At 32.2% G+C, this 19,857-nt stretch overlaps 3 protein-coding genes across 3 annotated transcripts; 1 reads left to right on the top strand and 2 right to left on the bottom strand.

Annotated features, from left to right (window-relative positions):
- Positions 1–3,008: 3,008 nt before the first annotated feature.
- Positions 3,009–5,211, bottom strand: LOC118049474 (small ribosomal subunit protein uS17). The gene is made up of 6 exons (XM_035059478.2): positions 5,067–5,211; positions 4,920–4,960; positions 4,727–4,827; positions 3,600–3,744; positions 3,381–3,470; positions 3,009–3,284 (listed from the first exon to the last, which is right to left on the bottom strand). The coding sequence occupies exons 1-6, from the start codon at positions 5,076–5,078 to the stop codon at positions 3,194–3,196; spliced, it is 480 nt and encodes a 159-aa protein (XP_034915369.1). The 5' UTR covers positions 5,079–5,211; the 3' UTR covers positions 3,009–3,193.
- Positions 5,212–7,389: 2,178 nt separating this feature from the next.
- LOC118049473 (dolichyl pyrophosphate Glc1Man9GlcNAc2 alpha-1,3-glucosyltransferase) lies at positions 7,390–11,163 on the bottom strand. The gene is made up of 4 exons (XM_035059477.2): positions 10,284–11,163; positions 9,224–9,430; positions 8,568–8,805; positions 7,390–7,931 (listed from the first exon to the last, which is right to left on the bottom strand). Exons 1-4 carry the CDS (start codon positions 11,031–11,033, stop codon positions 7,525–7,527), a joined length of 1,602 nt encoding a protein of 533 aa, XP_034915368.1. The 5' UTR covers positions 11,034–11,163; the 3' UTR covers positions 7,390–7,524.
- Positions 11,164–12,913: 1,750 nt separating this feature from the next.
- LOC118049472 (ATP synthase subunit delta', mitochondrial) lies at positions 12,914–17,041 on the top strand. The gene is made up of 2 exons (XM_035059476.2): positions 12,914–13,315; positions 16,516–17,041. Exons 1-2 carry the CDS (start codon positions 13,064–13,066, stop codon positions 16,858–16,860), a joined length of 597 nt encoding a protein of 198 aa, XP_034915367.1. The 5' UTR covers positions 12,914–13,063; the 3' UTR covers positions 16,861–17,041.
- Positions 17,042–19,857: the final 2,816 nt, after the last annotated feature.

Genomic DNA, 19,857 nt, shown 5'->3' with positions numbered 1-19,857 from the left:
GTTTGTCTTTGCCTTTTACTATGTCACTAAAAACTACTCGGTGGAATCTGGGGGCGTACACGTAAGCAAATGGGCCCGCTGAACGGTCGAGCTCCAACCAGTAACATTTGGGAAAATTTAAGCGGGACCCGTCATAGCTTGGATTTCCACGAAGCCTGCTCTAGCTTGAATTTGAAGTAGCAGTGGAGCACTCACCCTGGTTGCCTTAGATTAATTATGTTTGAAAGTGTTTTAAAAATATATTTAATTTAAAAAAAAAATTAATTTTTTAAAATTATTTCAATATGTCGATAATAAAAATATTCATATTTTTATATATATAAAGCATTTTTTGCGTTTTTTCTGTCAAATTTTCAACCAGCAATTTCATGGTTGTAAAACTGGATATAGGAATTAATTGATCTGAAGAAATAATTAATTTGGTAGATCATTTAACTTGCCTGCATGTATTAAAATTGTATTTTAAAAAAAAAAATAGGTTTTGACAGATTCAATAAAGTTACTAAAAAAACGAATAGATTAGCTCAGATTTACCATATCAATAATTTAATTAAACTAAAAACTTAACGTAAATCAAATTCAAAAAATTAGATTCTTAACCTGCGGGACAAGTCAAGTTGACAATTACTGAAAAGGAGAGGACACCGCAGATTTTTCAATCTATAGTACTAAATTGCACTATTTTCTCATGTGCTTTTAAAAAAATATAATTTATATTTTTATTATTAAAAATTAATTTTTTTTATATTTTAATTCATTTTAATGCGTTGATATTAAAAATAATTTTTAAAAAATAAAAAAAAAATTATTTTAATACATTTCAACACGAAAAATATTTTAAAAAATAACCGCAACCACACTCCTAATCGGGTTGAATTAGATAAATTTTATTTTAATGTAAGAAAAATATTAGGTACTGTTAAATTTTTAAAAATTAAAAAAAATAACAATAAACTTAAAATATAATGCATGTTAAATAATATTTTTATTAGGATGATATATTGGATGACATTTATTTTTAAATATTGAGATCAAAATCTATTTAATTAACTTGATTTAAATTTCCAACTTAGATCATAGAACCTTGACAATCCTAAAACAAATCAAAATAAATTATAAATATCAATTCTTAATTAATTTGATATTAAAAATAAAATTAAAAAAACAATTTAAAAAAACTCAAGTCAACTCAAGTCAGCGCTTTGATAAATTAATAGAAAACAAAATGATAAAAAAAAAATATAAAACTCCACTTTCAACAAATCTAAATCTAAAATTAAAGATTAAAATCAAGATAAAAATAAATAAACCTATAAAACCAATGCATAACACAACTGAAATTTTTTTAAATAAAATTACAAATCATAATTTTCGAAACACCAAAAAATAACTTTTAAAAAAAAAAAAACTAGACACTATAATAGTGTTATCGAGGGTGGCTATACGGTGATTTAGTCACGGGCTTTTTTTTTTTTTTTTTTAACTAGAAGCAGTACTTTCCGTTCAATAACGAGGTATGGCAGTAGAGATGAACGGCCAATATTAAGTAGGTGAACAATAGAAGGTGGAGATGTGAGATTAAAGAAGTCTTTCAGGAAGTAGATGAAACGCTGGATAGGCATTTTACAGCAGGACCAGTGACTTCTTTGGTCAAATCTTACCGTAGATGAAGACTTCATAGCAGATGCCAGGTAGCTTCCAAGATCTGAAAACACGTTATAGCTTACGAGGAGAGTCATGCATCATCAAAGCATAAATCAAATTGTGGGTCCTGTTATTGCTAGACGTAAAACATACGGCAAACCGAAAACATCTGCTTGGAAATTTCTTACTGATCAGGTTTGTTTATTTGTTCGAAATTAATTTTTTTTAAAAGTAAATTTTTAAAAAAGTAAATTATTTTTTTAATAATGATAATATAATAAAAATAGGTTAGAAAATACTTTTTTTTAATATTTAGTTATGTCATGAAAAATAAACTGAAAATTAACTTATTAATATTTTTTTTTTTCAAGTTTATTAAAATAATAAAAAACAAATTCTACAAATTAAAAAGTTAAATGATAATAAAATTATAAAATATATATAATTTCATAAATTATCTCAAATAAAATAAAATAAAATATAAATAAAATTAAAAAAATTAAAAGATAAAAAAATTAAAATAATAATAATAAATATTTTATAAATTATTTCAAATAAAATAAATAACAAATTTAATAAATAAAAAATTTTAATTAAAAAATAAAGATTAAAAACAAAATATACATAATCAAAATATTTAAAAACCAAAGTTTGATATAATAGATAAATATTATAATATTTCTAAAATTTTCATAACTTTTCAAAAAATATTTTCGCTCAAAATAAAAAAAACAATTTTCTAGAAACCTAACCAAATTTTTATTTAACCAAAATACATTTTCCATTTGACCAAAAAATATTTTTTATTATCCAAGTTTTTTAATAACACATAAATACAAAAAAAATTAGAAAATAATTTTTTAAAATTCACTTTTTATAAAAACAAACAAAACCCAAAATTCTTTATTTATTTTTATCCAGTTTGTTTTTATGTTTTAAAATTACTTTCAAAATAATTTAAAAATCTTATATTTTTTTATTTTAAATTAATTTTTAAAAAAAATTATTTTAATGTGTTATTATTAAAAATAATTTTTAAAACATTACAAAATATATTTTTAAATAAAACAAAAAACATCAATAACCCCACTAAAAACAATTATAGCGCCACAATCGACGAAGACAGATAAAAGAGACTGGTTAAAAGAGGGAGATTTTTCCCCTGCAATGGCGTTGCCAATATGCTAAAATGCACAATGATCATGATAAATGGGGAAACAGACAAGCATGGGGCAATACAATTGCAGATAGGGAAAGGAGCCATAAAAACTTGTTCCAGACAGGAGGAAAACTCTTGGTGGGAGAGATTTGGAAAGGATGAATATTGCTGACAAAAATCAGAAATACCATAACACCCAGCAAAATAAAGCAATTAATATCCTCAAAATTTCAATCTAGATCATCCTTGATAGTAACAGAAACAGACCAAAAGCTAGGATACAAGGAAAACAAAAGGATCAGTTCATTTAATCTGAAGGCTGACACAGCCAAGATCGCCTATAGGTATATGAATCTCTGGCAGCATCACGTCATTTAAGAATCAAACCTCTTACATGCCTGTAAAAACTTTCTTTGCACCACCAGAAGATCCTGCTGGAATTACCTTCAACACATTGAACCTCACTGTCTTTGATAATGGCCTGCAAAATAAATAAAAAACAAATATATTTCATCAGATTTTGCAAGTGGTGAAAAATAATTGGATTTGAAACAGAAGAATACTGCTGAATACAAACCTGCATTGACCAATGATGACATAGTCTCCTTCTTTGACACGGAAGCATGGGGAGATGTGTGCTGGGATGTTTGAGTGCCTCTTCTCATATCTGATGGATACCAGCGAGACAACAAATATAACTTAGCATTCAGAAAGAGAGGATGACTTGTTGCCATCTTATCGAGAAAAAAACAAGACGAAACAGTGGCATGAAAATTGAATAAACAAGTGTCCTTGCCTCTGGTATTTTTTGACCCAGTGAAGGTAGTTCCTCCTCACGATAATGGTCCTGTTCATTTTTGCACTATGGCAAGTACCAGACAAGATACGTCCTCTGATAGAAACTGTCCCAGTGAATGGGCATTTCTTATCAATGTAAGTTCCTGAAAACATGATATACAACCTCAATCATAAAACTGCGTTAAGCGTGTACAATTGCAAGAAAGTGCAAGATCAGCACATTCTCCTGCTTAGCATACAAGTCACTAGCAATTTCAAATAAGCAATTTCAAATATATAATATCAACATGATCAATCAATTGAAGCACACATCAGGCAGACAGCTAACTAGCAACTAAATAACAACTTCGAGATAGAAAAGTAAATGAGAGGATAAATAACCTTGAGCTGTCCAAGGCCAAGACACTTCAACCACATCAAAGGATGCAAAGCAAATAACCCTATCATTAAACCATTTACAAGTGTGTGTGTGTGTGTGTGTGTGTTTAACATATGCCAGTCCGCAATGAAAATATATTGCAGCTACCACACTCCATCAACTATTCAACAATCAGATTCCAGCTAAAAAGCAAATATATATATATGATAATGAATTTTTAAAAAAGATTGCGACAAGCACTCGGAACAATAGTGAATCAAAGAGAAAAACACATAGCAGCGAACTGATTTATAGGTGAATTAAAACAAGATTCCAAAAAAGATGTTTTGTGCTACTGTATTCCTACTAATATTAGGAATGAATAGAGATTCTGCCGACAAATTGCTCAGCAACACCGCAAGCATAGACAGCTTAATCAAATAAACTAAGCAGTGGAAATTCAGTTGCAAACGGCGGGTCTGGGCAACCCTATAGAGCAGACGACATTGGCAGGGTTCTAAACTAACAAAATTAACTGCAAAACAAGTTTTCTTGAGCTTAACACGAAAACCTCTTCCAGACATTAAAAAAAAAATAGAGCACAGTCTCGCAAAAAAGACAAATTCGACATTTTCAAACCAAAAAAAAATTGTATCAAAATATAACAGAGGCTCATAAACACACAAAAAGGAGCATTTAAATGTCTCCACAGAAACACACATAACATTAAACAACCAAGATGCGAACAGAATAATAGCGGCGCAAACCTTCAATGGCATCTCTGGGTGTCTTGAAACCCAACCCAATGCTTTTCCAGAACCTGTTTCCTCCCTTACCAGGCCTCTTTCCCTTTCCAGTTTTCTTCGAGCTAAACAACAAAAACATCATTAAAACAAACACGAACAAAGAAGTAACACCATCATAAGCATGGTAATAACAAGCAGTACTGCTTTATATTACCTAAGGAAAACCTTAGGCTGCTTTAAAAATGCCTTCTCCGTCTACAGAAAAAAGAACATAAACAAATCAGATCGATACCAGATTTGAAGGACTCATCGTTTGAGTTCATGAGAAAAAAACAAACAAGATCAGAGAGAGAAAGTGTACCTGCTCAGCCATGGCGGTGGTTGTTGAGAGATGTCTGCTGCTGCTGGCGCTGCTGCTGCTGTTGGCGCTGCGAAGAGAACAAGAAAGAAAACCCTAGCGGCTATAATGGGATCCCTAGTTGTAGTATTTTATACTTGAGCGATGTTCGTTATGGGCTTCGCATGGAATATGGGTTTAGGGATTTTTTTTCTTGTCAGTGTTGATCATCCAAATCCAGCCCATGAAAGAGGATTTTTTTATTTTTTATTTTTTATTTTTTACTTTTGTCTTTGTTGTTGCATAATTTTTAAAATCAGAAAAGTTAACCAACCTAAAATTCAGATTACCTTCATGTTGTTTAACTTCAATAAAAAAAAAAAAAATAACATTGTTTTATAAAGAAATTTAAAAAAAACTCAATAAATTTTGATTAGATATTGGATTGATACATTGAAACAACCAAGCATGAATTGATTAGTTAGGTTGGCTCAATTAACTATAGATTAACTTTTTTAGACCCAAGATATGAGCGGAAAATCAATCATATATCAAGTTTGAGTTGGACTATGTTATAAAATAATATATTTTTAAATTAACAATGCATGAATTGCATTTTTAAATGATAACTATCCATTTAAAATTATAAGGTAATATCTGGTATGTTGAATAATATTGATTGAATTGGATTTGACAGAGCTGAACTGGATAGAATTGGACAAATAATTATATTGTCCTGTATTTTCTAATGCTTAGAATTGGACTAGAAATTTTGTTTTATTATGTGTTTGTTAGATGTTAAACATAACCCGACCAATCCAAGGTCTAAATTGTTTCGAGTTTAAAAAAAATAAAAGAATGATTGACTTGACTTCACACGATTAAAAATTCAAGCCAACTTATAACCTACTTGATCCAGGATAAAACACAAGAAAAAAATATGTTCTTTTCTTGTATTTTTTATTGACTCAAGCTTTACTCCAAAGACAACCATCAAGTTAGTTTTTAAAATTTGTGATAATAATCATTTTTATTCTTATTTTGTTTCGGATTAACCCAAGTTGACCATCTTGTCCCATGGGCTGGGCTTTCCTCTGGGTTAACTCCCGAATAGGGTTTCAAAATTATAATAAAAATCATTTGTATCCTCGTGTTGATATGGATCAATGATCAACACAACTCTTGACCTAATTTTAGATTCGGATCGACCTCTAAATAGAGTTTTAAAACTATAATAATAATCATATTTATCCTTATATTGACCATAGTCAATTTCTTTAATAATGAATTGAAAAACTGAGAGATGGATGTTGCGAATTAACCGATTAAACTTGCAACGCGACTCATAGACTCAATTGAGTTCAATTGTTTTTTTATCAAATGTTTTTGAACTTGATTATAAAATAGCAGTAACAACAAAAATAATATTAAAGACTAGAATGAACCAAGGTGCGTAGATTTGGTGACCCAACGGGTCTTGCCATTAAAAACAAATAGGAGCTTTACAATAACAATAAATGAGGCATTGTCTGCTTTCTATATATTCCGATAACTAGAGGTTGTATAAAAAATAAGGGCTTCATTTTTTGTTCTTAAGAACCTATTTTAATCCAAAATGTATAGAAAATACACTAAATATCTTGATAGACCTATACATTGCCTTAAGAAATTCAAAAAACCAAAATCAATCTAAATAAAAAATATTCAAAACCACCACCTAACTTACCTATTATATTCATTTATTATAGTCCTCTATTTTTAAATTCAACCGAAAAAATACACAATTTCAATCCGTAATAATTTGTGAGGAGTAAACAATGCAACAACGCATCTCTAACACGACTTATTTTTTGTTAATAAATGCAAAAGCAATATAAATATATATGGTTGAAAAAATAAATTAACAATATAAAATAAATGTCTTTAAAATGATTTTAAGGTAAATTTTGTCATTTTAAAACAATAAAAAAATCATAATATATACCCTCCATCTCAGCCGTCTGTCTTTTTATCTTGAGATATAGTAACCAAATGTTATCCTAAAAACGAGGTTAAAAAGCTTGAGCTTATCATGCTCTAACATCTTACAAAAACCCATGAAATCATCTGGCAACCTCCTGTATAATGCATAATATTTTTCAAAATGATTTTTACTTAAAAATATATTAAAACAATACTTTTTTTATTTATAACACCAGAACATTTAAACAATAAAAAACACTAAAAATATTAATTTAAATTTTTTTAAAAAATAAAAAATTTAAAAAAAACATCGAACCATACTCCCAAAAAAGTGCCTAAAATTTTTCAAACCACATTGTACAAATACCGACACAGGCTCCGAGTCAACGAGAAACAGAGTAACCTTAAGAGACTTTACGCTTGTCAAAGTTAGTATACATTCCAACACAATGCAAGTTTTCTAATAGAAACACTGAAGTGTTAAGTCACAAAATTTGCTGTCTACTTGAGGGATGACGAGTCAGGGGGATACGACAATCTGTCTTAGCTGCCATATCCATGAGTACATAATTTCCAGTGCACAATATATAGAAATTAATAGAAGTGGTACAAAAGGAAGCTTATCTCCGAGAAGGTAAGGGTGCAGAAACTGACCCCAAATCTCAACAGCCAGCAGACCAAACAGGTAACACCTTCCAATCCATCCGATACAGAATCCTCCTTTTTCAACAACATCACTGGAACTTCCCTTCAAACCCACCTGTCTGTCTGTTTTCTTTGCTGAAACTACTGCTTTGGCTGTCGCATCCTTGGTGAATAGTGCAGAAAAGCTCTGCCACATCAGAACTGAATGTAGCAGCAGCAGCAGCACTTTGATTGGATACTCTTGGGCTTCATATAGAAGGGGAAACAACGAGTAGCAAGACACTGCATTAGACATAAAGAAGCATGAACCAACAATTGCAATTGAAATTGAAACCACTCTAAATTTGGCTGACCCTGCTTCATGCTCGCATTTTCTGATGTTCTAAAGTAATTTCCCTTGATCTAGTCAGTTAGCCCGTTCAAAAATGCATTTAGTCTGCTAAAAAAAGGGTCTTTCTGCAATTACAACACTGACAAACAACACAAACAGAATTAGATTTCATGCTTGTTCAGGATTTATTCTCGCAGAAGCCTTCTCATTTTCATCTTGGACTGGCTGCGCTTAGCTAATAATGCTTAAACTTATGCGCATCGATTGTCTGAGCAAACAAAAACCAAACAACAAACATATCCTCTAAAACAGGAGAGGCTAGAGGAATTTATCTAAGCGCAGTGAAATATGCCTGCACAAGCAAGTGTGATGTTATGGGGTTTGGACAATGGGTTTACGGGGTATGGGGATTCAACCTTTCCAGTACATACAGAAGTTTGGAATTCAATCCAAAAAAAAATCCCATATAACTGCTTAAATTTCCAAACCCAATTCTACCACAATTGCCTCAAATCTCTCATATAATTATTGCTACCAAGACCATGTTTATTTAGAAAGTTTTGAAAATAAGGAACAATTCAGCATACCTATAGAAAGCAAGAAATAATGCCTTGCATCCTCCAAACTGTTTCCTGCGACAATTGCCAAAGGGATGACAAAGTGGAGTGATGCTTTTTCATGAACATGCCACCCAAACAAAAAGCCACACATATAAGCATAAGCTATCCATCTAGGGACTGATCGTGGCTGAGGATTCTTCCAGGCCTTGATAAGACATGGAGATAAGGCAAGCAGGACCATAATGAATGTTGTCAAGGGGGTGACCTGCCATGTGACTAAATTTAGATATATGAAATTACATCTAGCAGCAGCTAGAAAATAAAATAAGAAAAATAAGCAAATTAACTATGTTCTAGAGTTAAAATCAATCTCCTAGTACTGTAAATAAAATCATTATTTAATCAATTCAAATATGTTCGACAGAACTGTTCATCCTGTAGGCATGCCATGGATGACAGATGGGAGCGTGTCAGCTTCTTCCATTGCCAGATCATATTTTTCCAAATCACGCAAGAATCAATCAATTATACACTATAGCTGAGCTGATGCTGATTCGTGAATGATAAGAGCCACCAACTTATTGAAATCAATTTTAAGAAATGAAGCACCTTGCTAGATATATGGCATCAGGTTTAATGACATCAACATCGTTTCCATCTTCAAGAATATTCTGCAGAATTACCTGAGGCAGTATAGCAAATGGTGACGAATCCCCTACTAGCCCACCAGTGAAAGAGGCTGCCGGTACCGGGATGTTCAGCCCAAGTTTTTTGAGTAAGAAAGCGAGCCCTTTATCTAATATAATGTAAAACACCCAAAAGTTTGGGGCCCAGTATGCATGGCAAAGTCCCCTTCCAAAAGGAAACATGCGGCCGATAACTTTTTGCATCTGCAAAGTATGAGTTATATAATGAATACGCTAAGCAGAAGTAATACAAGAAATAGTTTATGACTTTCAGCAGTTAGTTATCGACTATCAACCACTACCATTAACCTACAAAGATCATTTGTGTGAACACAAGTGTCATTGTGAGTTTGAGCTAGAAAGAGAAGTCAATTGAGTGCACAATAATAACACAGGAAACAACTTAAATATGTTGATAAAAGCACCATGTCTACCACCAAGATGCTAGTCGCTGCATATTCAAAACATCAGTGACAGCAGTTTGAATTTGCTGAGTTTGTTAGAATCTCTTCTGATAGCTCAAGCAAGTAATTGTCAAGTGTGTGCATTAGGAATACAGATTGAATAAGCCTAACAGTAGAGTGGATGTATAAACTCCATCTTCATTTCAGTGCTTATACATACGAACAAATGCAAGTGGTCTTTTTAGCAAATCCTCATCTTCAACGATGTTTGATCACAAACAAAATCGCTTATGATGATTTCACATTAAGATACAATCAAACACCACCACAAGTTGTAGCTTGATGGTACCCAGATAGCTCATTGAGCATGTCCTGTGTTCGAGTCGTGTAAGGCTCTTGGGTATGGGATGGTGGGGTTTGGGATCACAAGACTTTTAGGTCTCCTAGATACCAAAAAAGGAAGGAAAGAAAGAAACAATCAAACAAAATGTGACATAAGAACCACAAAAATTGTAACAACAATATAACTGCATCAGTCTCTCACTCTCTCTAACAGTTATACCAGGGTATGAAAAGTGAAAACAGCTATAAAAACAATATCTGGTGTTGACTAAATTCTTACAAGAACTAGAATCATAGAAACCAGGAATTACCTGCCCGTGATAAACAAAGGGGCCATAAGCAGCAGCAAAAACAGCAACAACAACAGCTCCCAAAACCGAAATCCTCCAGAAACCCTTAACAAATCCTTTCCAGCAATAATGCCTCAACAAATAAACAAAATAAACAGGAGCGGCCACAGCAAACAAATGCTTAAAACACAACAAAACAGCAAAAACGAACCCACCCATCAAATCCCTCCCTTCCATCATATACGAAATCGACATCATCAACAACCCTAGCAGGAACCCATTATACTGAAAATGCATGTGATCTACAATCACTAGCCCAGGTGACCAAACAACCAAAACCCACATCAAAACTCTCTCTTTAAACCCCATAGAAAAATTCTTGCTCAATCTATAAACCCCATATAAAAGAACCAAATCACACACAATCACACTCAATCTCTGAAATAAAACCACACTCTCTGCCTTATAATCGAGTCCCTTTTCAAGGTCTACAATTTTTGGGTCAACTAAGTGAGCAAAAAAGGAGATGATGTATTCAAAATAAGCAAAGAAAGGTGGGTAATCAAGAGTCCAAGGACTGGTTTTGTCAATGTACCATTGATCGAGAGGGAGTGAATGTGTTATAGCTAGCCAGTTTCTATGGACCTCAAAATCCGTGCTATGGTATGATGGGATTAATAGGAGTTTTACACATGTTGATACGCCAAAGAACCATAAGAGATTTGAGGTTGTTGATGTTTTGTTTTTTTCAGGTTTTCTTTGATCTTCCATTGAAGACAGAAACTGGGACACGAAGACAGGAACTCGATATGATTGTGTTCTTTTTAGCTAGCAGGTCTTTCTTCTTTTCTTTTCTTTTTTTTCCCCTGAACTGAATCCATTGCATGGATGGGCTGTTGAGTATTTTACGACAAATTAATTTCATTTCAAGACAACCCAAACGCCTTATGAAAAACAGAGTAGTTTTAAACTGGGCCTTAGAATTCATTCTACCTGTGCTTGGCAGGGCCTAGAAGCCATCAAATGGATTACAGCAGTGCCAAGCGACAAGGCCGATTTTTTGAAATTTATTTTTATTTGATTGTGTAATGATTAAAATAGATATTTATAACAAAATACTGTACTTTTTAATAAAAAATTCCATTTTTTTATTCAGTTTTTTTTTTAACAAAATATATTTTTATTAACAATGTGATTCTTTTAAATAAAAACAAAAAATTAACTAAAATAAACGATCTTCAAGCTGGAAGAACTTTAAAAATAAACTCATTTTTTATGATTGATAAATCAAAATATGAGTTTTTAAATTCTCAAAATCCAAATTTTAGCTAGTTTTTTAACTTAAAATAAATTCACATCATCTTAAAAACTTTTTAAAAACATATTTTTTTTATTAAAAAAACCTGTGACTCAAGTCATTAAACCCAAAACACCTAATATGAAACAATCATGAAGTCAAGTTCTCCATCAATTAAATGTCTAGCAATAATTTTTTTAAAAAAAATACACAAGAGAGTTTAAGAAACATAACTATTGAAAGAATAAGGGTCAAAATTAAAATACAAAATAATTTTTATATTTAATTAACGAGTGAAGTTGAAAAACAAAGTGCAGTGAAAGGATAGAGAAGTTCAAAAGCAATGAGTGTTTAGAATTGATATATAATTATTTTTTATAACTGAATGATGAAATAAAAAATAATAATCTCCTATAAAAGGATTGAGAAAAAAGATAGAAATCGAAACAATAAGGACTAGATTGAAAAATATAATACTATTAATTTAAATTAAATAATAAATTTGAAAACCAAAAAACTTTTATAGAAAGGCCAAGAATATGAATTAAAAATCCAATGAATGAGAATCACAATTAAAGCATAAAATTAAAAGCAAATAAAACTTATACAAGAAGAATTAAGAAAGAATTAGAAAAAAAAATTGAAAAAAAAAAAATGAGTGTTAAACTATAATTTTCTAGGAAGAGATAAAAGTATGAGAAAAAAAAAAGCCCCAAAAGCACCTAAGTTGATTACTAGTAGAGACACACGCAGCATAAACAGAAAAGAGGACATTGTGTCTCTTTCAATAACATGGTATGTTGGCAGATGTCATGCGCACCACGTGAAGAACGCAAACACCTTTTACGTTCTCATGAGTGCAATATATGCATACCCATCATTGTTGTTAAAACTGCGTTCTCAAAAATTTTGATATTTTTTTTGTTTAAAATGATTTTTTTCAATGTTTTTATATTGTTTTGATGTGCTGATGTCAAAAATAATTTTTAAAAAATAAATAAAAATTTATTTTAATGTATATCTAAGCGAAAAAGCATTTTGAAACATATCGCTGCCAAAATCCAAATATGCCTTAAATCTTTTTACCATGCGGTTAAGATATAATTTTGTTTTTATAAGGATAAATAAGGCATGCGAAAATTCCTTTAGTACCCTTCTTGTAAGCATGTTTTTAAACCGTATTATCTAATAAAGAGAGACAATGAACGTGGAGCTACAGTATTCCTACAAGGTGTTTTAATTCTGCCTTCCATTTTAGTATATTAGTTGTAAATTATTTTAGTATATTTGTTGTAAATTGTAATTGTATTTTTTATGCAAACATTCCACGACGAACGAATGTTACCTCATTAACAAAACCAAACAGGCCCAAAAACACCCCGAGCCCGTAATTTACCCCCATCACCCCGTCTCTCATTTCCACTGCAACCCCACCAAAACACCACCCCACCACCCCTCAACTCCGACCTTGCAATAGCCGAGCGACCCTTCAAGAACAGCAACCATGTTTCGCCGAGCCACCACCGGAATCTTAGCCCGAACCATTCGGGTTCGACTCTTCTCCACTGGTCTCCCAGCAGCACAAACCATTGACTCAACATTTGCTGAGGCGTGGAAAAAAGTGGCACCAAACTTGGACCCACCAAAGACTCCACTTTCTTTCATGCAACCTCGGCTTCCTACTCCTTCTGCTATCCCTTCTAAGCTCACTGTCAACTTCGTACTTCCTTATGCTTCTGAGATTTCTGGTAAAGAGGTGCGTATTTTTTCCATCCGGGGTTAAAAATGTGTGCTTTTTGTTTGTTTGTTTGTTGATAAATTTGGTGATTTTGACGTATTTTGGAATTCGTGCCTGGTTGGATTTTGATGTGATCCGAAGCAATTTTTCTATATTGCAGTGATTGAGAGTTGATGATAAAATAAGGTGTTTTTTCCCCTTACCCGGGCTTAAAGATGCATGCCTCTTGCTTAATTTCTTGATAAATCTAGTGAATTTGATGCATTTTGGAATTTGTGGTTATGTGGTGGAGTCTGCATTTTTGGTTTTGGAAATTGCCCATTTTGCTGGTTGTTTGGATCTCGATATGATTCGAAGCATTCTACTAAGTAACTGAAGTAAATCGAGTCAATATTTTTTATAAAAATAAGTTAACTGGGGATTAGCGTTTGTTCTAGATTTTATACCAGTGCATTGTGTAGGTGTAAAATACAGTAGGCTGAGATTCGTATGGCTCTAGGGACTTGCAGAGTGTGCATTTTGTTTTTTAAGATATCAATGGTTTGCAAGATTTCTTTTAGCATTGTGAAATTCTTGCTTTTGCTGATCGTTGCTGATATATCCTTGGGTTGAAGATGGGATATATTACATCTGCAGCTTAGTTACACCCTAGAATCAATTCTAACAAGATTCACTAGTGTTTCACATCCTGTTTGTGCTGATCATGTCTTAGGGAGAGGTATGCCAATGATCCTGCTATTTATCATGTCTGAAAAAGTGGAACCATGCCATAATGATTGGATTGAAACTGAAATTGATAGGAACATTGCACACAACAATAGAAGTTCACGAAAAGGATATATCTCTGATGTTCCACAGTTTATAAAGTCTGAAAACTAGTATTTTCATGTATATCATCTCATGACTTAGGAGAGCTCCTTTGGTCTTGAAAATGTATTTTGTGATTGTTTGAACAGGCTTGACGATGCGTCTTTAATGATTACTCTCAACAATAAATATTTTCATTCTTAAGAAACAGAATGATTGTTGGTTGGTATGCCTAGCCAGGTTATTGTGTGTTTCTATCAGCCTTGAAACAAACTGTTGAAGAACTGGTTTGGACCAGTTGCTTCATTCTCCAAGCTTACTAAATGACTATTACTTCATGCTATCTGGACACTTTGTGGCCCAAGCACATGAATCTAGGCCACGTGATTTACACTTCTGTATTTGCTTTGATCTCATTTTTTAGTTTGTTTTGTCTTGAAGCATTGAAGATTGATTTGAAGCTACATAACCTATTAAATCTTCCTAGGATCTCCAATCTTTGTTTACAACCAAAACTGGTAAATTAATTGTGCATTTTTCTGACTGAACTCTGAATAAAATCCAAGCAAGTGCATACTTTGAGAACGTTTGCACGGCATTCCACAAAAATTCTTTTTTTTTTTTGCTAAAAAGTTTTTTTTTTTTATATGTGTTTTAGATCGTTTTGATGTGTTGATCTCAAAAATAATTTAAAAAAAAATAAAAAAACATCATTTTGATGCATTTCAGCTCAAAAAACACTTTGAAAAGCAACCGCAACCACACTCCCAAACAAACATACATGTTTTTGCAGGAATTTTTGGCATGTTTCGATCATGTTGCTGCTCCACCCATTTTTGTCACTTGAATATTTATGGTCAGTTAACGCAATTTTCTTTTTCATTGAACATCAGCTTATGCCTCCCAAGCTTAATGCATGCATTTATCTTCTCTTCTCTTCTTGTAGCTTATAATTGCACTGCTGGGAACCTACAAAAAATAATACTTTGTTGTGCGAATTTCTTTTTTGCTGCGAGGAAGCCTGTCATCCTTAGATCTTAATTTATCTCCTTGCCATTATTGTCATCATTTCTTTGAGTGTGCTTTTTGCCTTTTTAATCCTAGGTGTTATGGAGCTCCTTTTCACTCCTCTTCCATGATTGTTTTATTCCAGCTCCTTTTGCACACAGGGCTCATTTGGGAACATGGTAGAAACCATGTTTCCCAAAATTTTTTTTTGCTTAAAATCATTTTTTAATGTTTTTAGATCGTTTTGATGTGCTGATGTCAAAAATGAATTTTAAAAATAAAAAAAAATATTATTATTTTGATGCATTTCCGAGTGAAAAAAACTTTGAAAAACAACCGCTACCACACTCCCAAAACACCCTCATAGATTGAAAACCTGACAAATTTAATAGAGTTCAAATTGATAAATAATTTCTATTTTTTGCTCCTTTTTTAAACAACCAAGATTATATCTTAGCGGTAAAAGAGTGCTTGAATTTTAATTTGTTTTCAAAATTTGAAAACTAAAATTGCAGCTTAAGTATGTTTGGAGATCATTTCCTGTTCATGATAGATTGTGCTTTTCCTTCAGCTCTGAAAGACATGCCTTCTAGTTTTTGGATTCTTCCATCTGACCTTGAATAGCAGATAAAGATATGGTAATATTCGAAAAGTAGGACTCTGCCTTGCTCCTATTCCAATAATGGGTGGGGAAATACCCCGTTTCCAACCCTAGCCTTGTCAGGAATTATTCTTTCTGTTAGTGAGGAAAAGAGCTGGTTATCTGATCCTTTATTTGACAGAGAATTTGAAATTTGAACTTGGTTCAATGGGTAGGACCACAGGAGCAACTTTATTAAAGCATTTTTCTTGTTTTTGCCATGCACACACAGACAGAGGGGAGGGTGATAACCTCTCTGAGCTGCAAACTAAAAGGGTACTCAACTCTGCTGCATAGGACCATCTCTTATTTGCTATTATAGCTACACTATGCCACATCTTTTAGCTGTAGGGGATCCTTTCCTTTTCTGGCTAAGTTAAGAGTACACAAAGGTATTTGTTGCAGAAGAGGGAATTGTTAACTGTCTGAAAAGTTGGCTAGAAAATGAATGCTGCCATGGAGTATCGGTTTCTTATTGCACCCCTTGGTTACCTGTTCCATGTTTGAGATGCTGTTTACAAAGTACCTAGAAAAATAGAACTGTCCTGCTGTCCACCACAAAAAAAAAAAAAAAAAACACCGGCCTGATTTTGGTATGCTTACATGGTTGCGCAATGTGTAGATTCCACCATGGGTATTTTCAAAAGCCTGAGCATGAGAGGATGAAAAATATTGATAGGCTATTGTCCTTGGCTGAAATCAGGTAACTAAATGAACATTCCTGGCCATCAGAATTCTTACTTGCCTTGACATCTTTGTTCAGGTCGACATGGTCATAATTCCAGCATCAACTGGGCAGATGGGTGTTCTTCCAGGACATGTATCAACAATTACAGAACTGAAACCTGGGGTACTATCAGTACTTGAAGGAAATGAAGTGAAGAAATATTTTGTTAGCAGTGGCTTTGCATTCATCCATGCCAACTCGATTGCTGATATAGTTGCTGTTGAGGCCGCGCCCCTTGATCAAATTGACTCCGGCCTAGTTCAGAAGGGTCTTGCAGAGTTCACCCAGAAGCTAAGCTCGGCCTCTACTGACCTCGAGAAAGCTGAAGCTCAAATTGGAGTTGATGTGCATAGTGCTCTCAATGCTGCTCTCACAGGCTAGTTTTATGTTTGCGGTCCTTCAACGAGCCCCTTGATTTAGTCTTGCTGCATGTTTTCTTTTTAAAGTCTGGCTTATTGACGTGCAAAATCATCACCTCAAGCTTAACATTGCTTTTCAACCCTTTTATTTCTCTACTTATTAGCTGAATGGGAAATTGGTGAATAATACGTGAATTGATTTATCTGGTGCTCAAAGAGTTGAACAGCATTGGTTCAGTAGTAGAAGACTTGCATTAAGAGGTGAAGTTAATGGCCTCCTTGGCCTTGTTTTGCTTACAAGTCAGGCAGGTTTGGCTCATCACTCTACCCCTTCATGTTTCAGTGAGCATAAATAACTTCCGGCGAAGAACTTGCTTTTGCTTCTAAAAGTGACCGTTTCGAGATGCGGTGTTTCTTAAAAAATTGATTTTTTTTTATAAAAAAATTAGTGATGCTTTTCGTGGGCTTCATATCTTCATGAGGAAGTATCAACATGAGAGGTCTTCTTGTGCCCGTGATAAAAAGCCGGTAAGCCGGTAAGTGATGCTTCCATGCACTTTTCAACTGAAAACTTCTTATATTAAAAAAGCCGACGAATTAGAGAAAAAGAGACGCAAAAAAGCAACCTTCACGTGGGCCACGGCATGATATGGAGCTTTTTGTCCGTCAATTAAAGGAAAATAAATACAAAAGCAATATTGACTTGGTCTCGAGTCATCGCAGGAGCCTCTTCAAAAATAAATAAAATCACGGACAGAACTTATTTAAGTGCTGCCTCTCGACAAGTAAGGAAAGGGTAACAATCACCTCCTTGGATATTGTGTAATTATATTGGCCGTCCAAATTAAAAAAATATTACAAATTTTTTATATCCAAAACACCCCTCTAGTGTAAGGACGATTCGGGTACACAAATAGGATTTTATACTTTTTTCTAAAAAATATAGACATTTTTTATACCATATTTTTAAATTTATAAATGATCCCTCTAGTGTAATGATGTATGAAAACGATTCTTGTAATTTATCCTATGATTTCAGGAGAAAAAAAAGAATTTTATTTGATCTTTTTTTTTTTATTATTATTATAAGAATGGTAATATAAATGACTAATACATTAAGATTTATCAGGATGAATCAGACCTTTACCGATAAATACAAGCAATTATTATTAATTATTGTCTAGAGTTTACGATTAAGGTTGATTTTTATGGTGTTGTGTGCTGTATTTTATACTAATTATAATTTTAAAAATATTTGATTAATTACATACACTATAGTTTTAATTGGATTATACTAGAAACTCTCTTTTTAAACTTTGATTAAAAAAAGACTATACTTTACATATATTTTTTTAACTTGCTTTTTTTTTTTTTTCCAATTCGCGATTACACAAATTTTAGCGAGGCCCAAAAGCAATGAGAAGATAATAACAATGGCAAGGTGGCTTTCTGCCAGCTCCTTTTCCATGTCAATGTGGTCCATAGAGAATGATTCGAACACATTGACGTGGCATCGATTCATCGGAGGTACTTATTTAACAAGTTAATAGTGCTTTGGGTCTGATATAAGCTAGATATGCTGATGAAATGCAATAAAATTTAATGTAGTATATTGAAAATAAAAGATTATGATCACCTTTATCTTTCTTATTTATTTTTCTATTAAGCACTTACAAGCATATCTAACTTTTTTATTTCTTCCTTTTCGGCACATATAAAAAACATATAAACATTTTTATGTTTGATTTGGAAGAAGACATATTTAATGCAAACAAGGAAATAGTGTTACAATAACGGATGATTATTAAACTTCATCTAGTTTGGCAAACTTGTCTCTTAACCTAGACTGCGATATAAAAAAAATTAACCTAGTAGATTAATTCATGATTTAATTAATTAAATAAATTTAATTTTTTTAAAAAATATGTAAAATAACATTACTTTATTTTCTTTAAAAAATTAAAATAAATTTGATTAATAAGTTAAATCCATGATGTCACAAGACATATCTCATATTTGTTTAGGAGTGTGGTTACAATTGCTTTTTAAAATGTTTTCATACTGAAATGCATAAAAATAATTTTTTTTATTTTTTAAAAATTAATTTTAAAATCAATGTATTAAAATAATTCAAAACATATATATAAAAAACTAATTCATATGCCTATGGTGGATTTTTTTCTATGAAAAAACATATAAATGTTTTTATGTTTGATTCGGAAGAGAACATATTTGTAGATGCAAACAAGGAAATAGTCTCCAAATATAATTATTAAACTCAATTTGTTTTGAAGAATCGATTCAAAATTTAATAAACTTAACTCTTGGGCTGGGATATAAAAAAAAATAATCTAATAGATCAATTCACAATTTAATTAATCAAATAAATTCAATTTAATTTTTTAAAAAGTATTTAAAATAACATTGTTTTATTTTTTTAAAAAAATTAAAATAAATTAAGCCGAATAAATTTGATTAATAAGTTAAAGCGATGATGTCACAAGACTCACTTTATCATGACATGTAGTTCGGAGCTTCCAACAAAAAAAAAAAAAAAAAAATACAACATGTAAAGATTGAATTAATTGTTTAATTTCCTAGACAAATTCAACACACATGTTGTTGAGATTCGCTAGAAATAAATCATATAGTAATTGACATCCAATCTAATAATCACATGCGAACTCAACCACCCCAGATCAAAACCTTGACCACACTCGTTTATTTTTATTTTTTATTTTTTTTTCTATCTTTAAATTAGAACCCTCATACCATTAATTTTTCCTGTCAGAATATTGAATCCATGATGGGTTATATAGAATGTAGATGCATGCCCATTTCATCAGAACTTGTCTGTGGGCGAGGATGGCTTTTAAAAACATGTTTCGTGGAACCTGGCCGTCCTATGACTCTTGTCATCTCGCTGGTAACTTAGGTTAATGTATCATTTTAATTTTTTTATGTTCAAACAATGTTTTTTAAATAAAAAAATCAACTAGTGTCTTAACATGGTTAAGAA

Source organism: Populus alba, chromosome 14 (assembly GCF_005239225.2).
Source record: "Populus alba chromosome 14, ASM523922v2, whole genome shotgun sequence".
Taxonomy (NCBI): Eukaryota; Viridiplantae; Streptophyta; class Magnoliopsida; order Malpighiales; family Salicaceae; genus Populus; species Populus alba.
The sequence above is the reverse complement of the archived record's forward strand: the minus strand, read 5'-3'. Positions and strand labels throughout refer to the sequence as shown.

Coding starts and splice junctions, on each gene's coding strand:
- LOC118049474 (XM_035059478.2), bottom strand. Junction 3,471..3,599: donor TGGGTCAAAAAATACCAGAG/GCAAGGACACTT, acceptor GGTATCCATCAG/ATATGAGAAGAGGCACTCAA. Junction 3,285..3,380: donor GTCATCATTGGTCAATGCAG/GTTTGTATTCAG, acceptor TTTATTTTGCAG/GCCATTATCAAAGACAGTGA.
- LOC118049472 (XM_035059476.2), top strand. CDS start 13,064: ATGTTTCGCCGAGCCACCACCGGAATCTTAGCCCGAACCATTCGGGTT. Junction 13,316..16,515: donor CTGAGATTTCTGGTAAAGAG/GTGCGTATTTTT, acceptor ATCTTTGTTCAG/GTCGACATGGTCATAATTCC.
- LOC118049473 (XM_035059477.2), bottom strand. CDS start 11,033: ATGGAAGATCAAAGAAAACCTGAAAAAAACAAAACATCAACAACCTCA. Junction 8,806..9,223: donor CATTTGCTATACTGCCTCAG/GTAATTCTGCAG, acceptor GTCACATGGCAG/GTCACCCCCTTGACAACATT. Junction 7,932..8,567: donor TTATTTCTTGCTTTCTATAG/GTATGCTGAATT, acceptor TGTCTAATGCAG/TGTCTTGCTACTCGTTGTTT.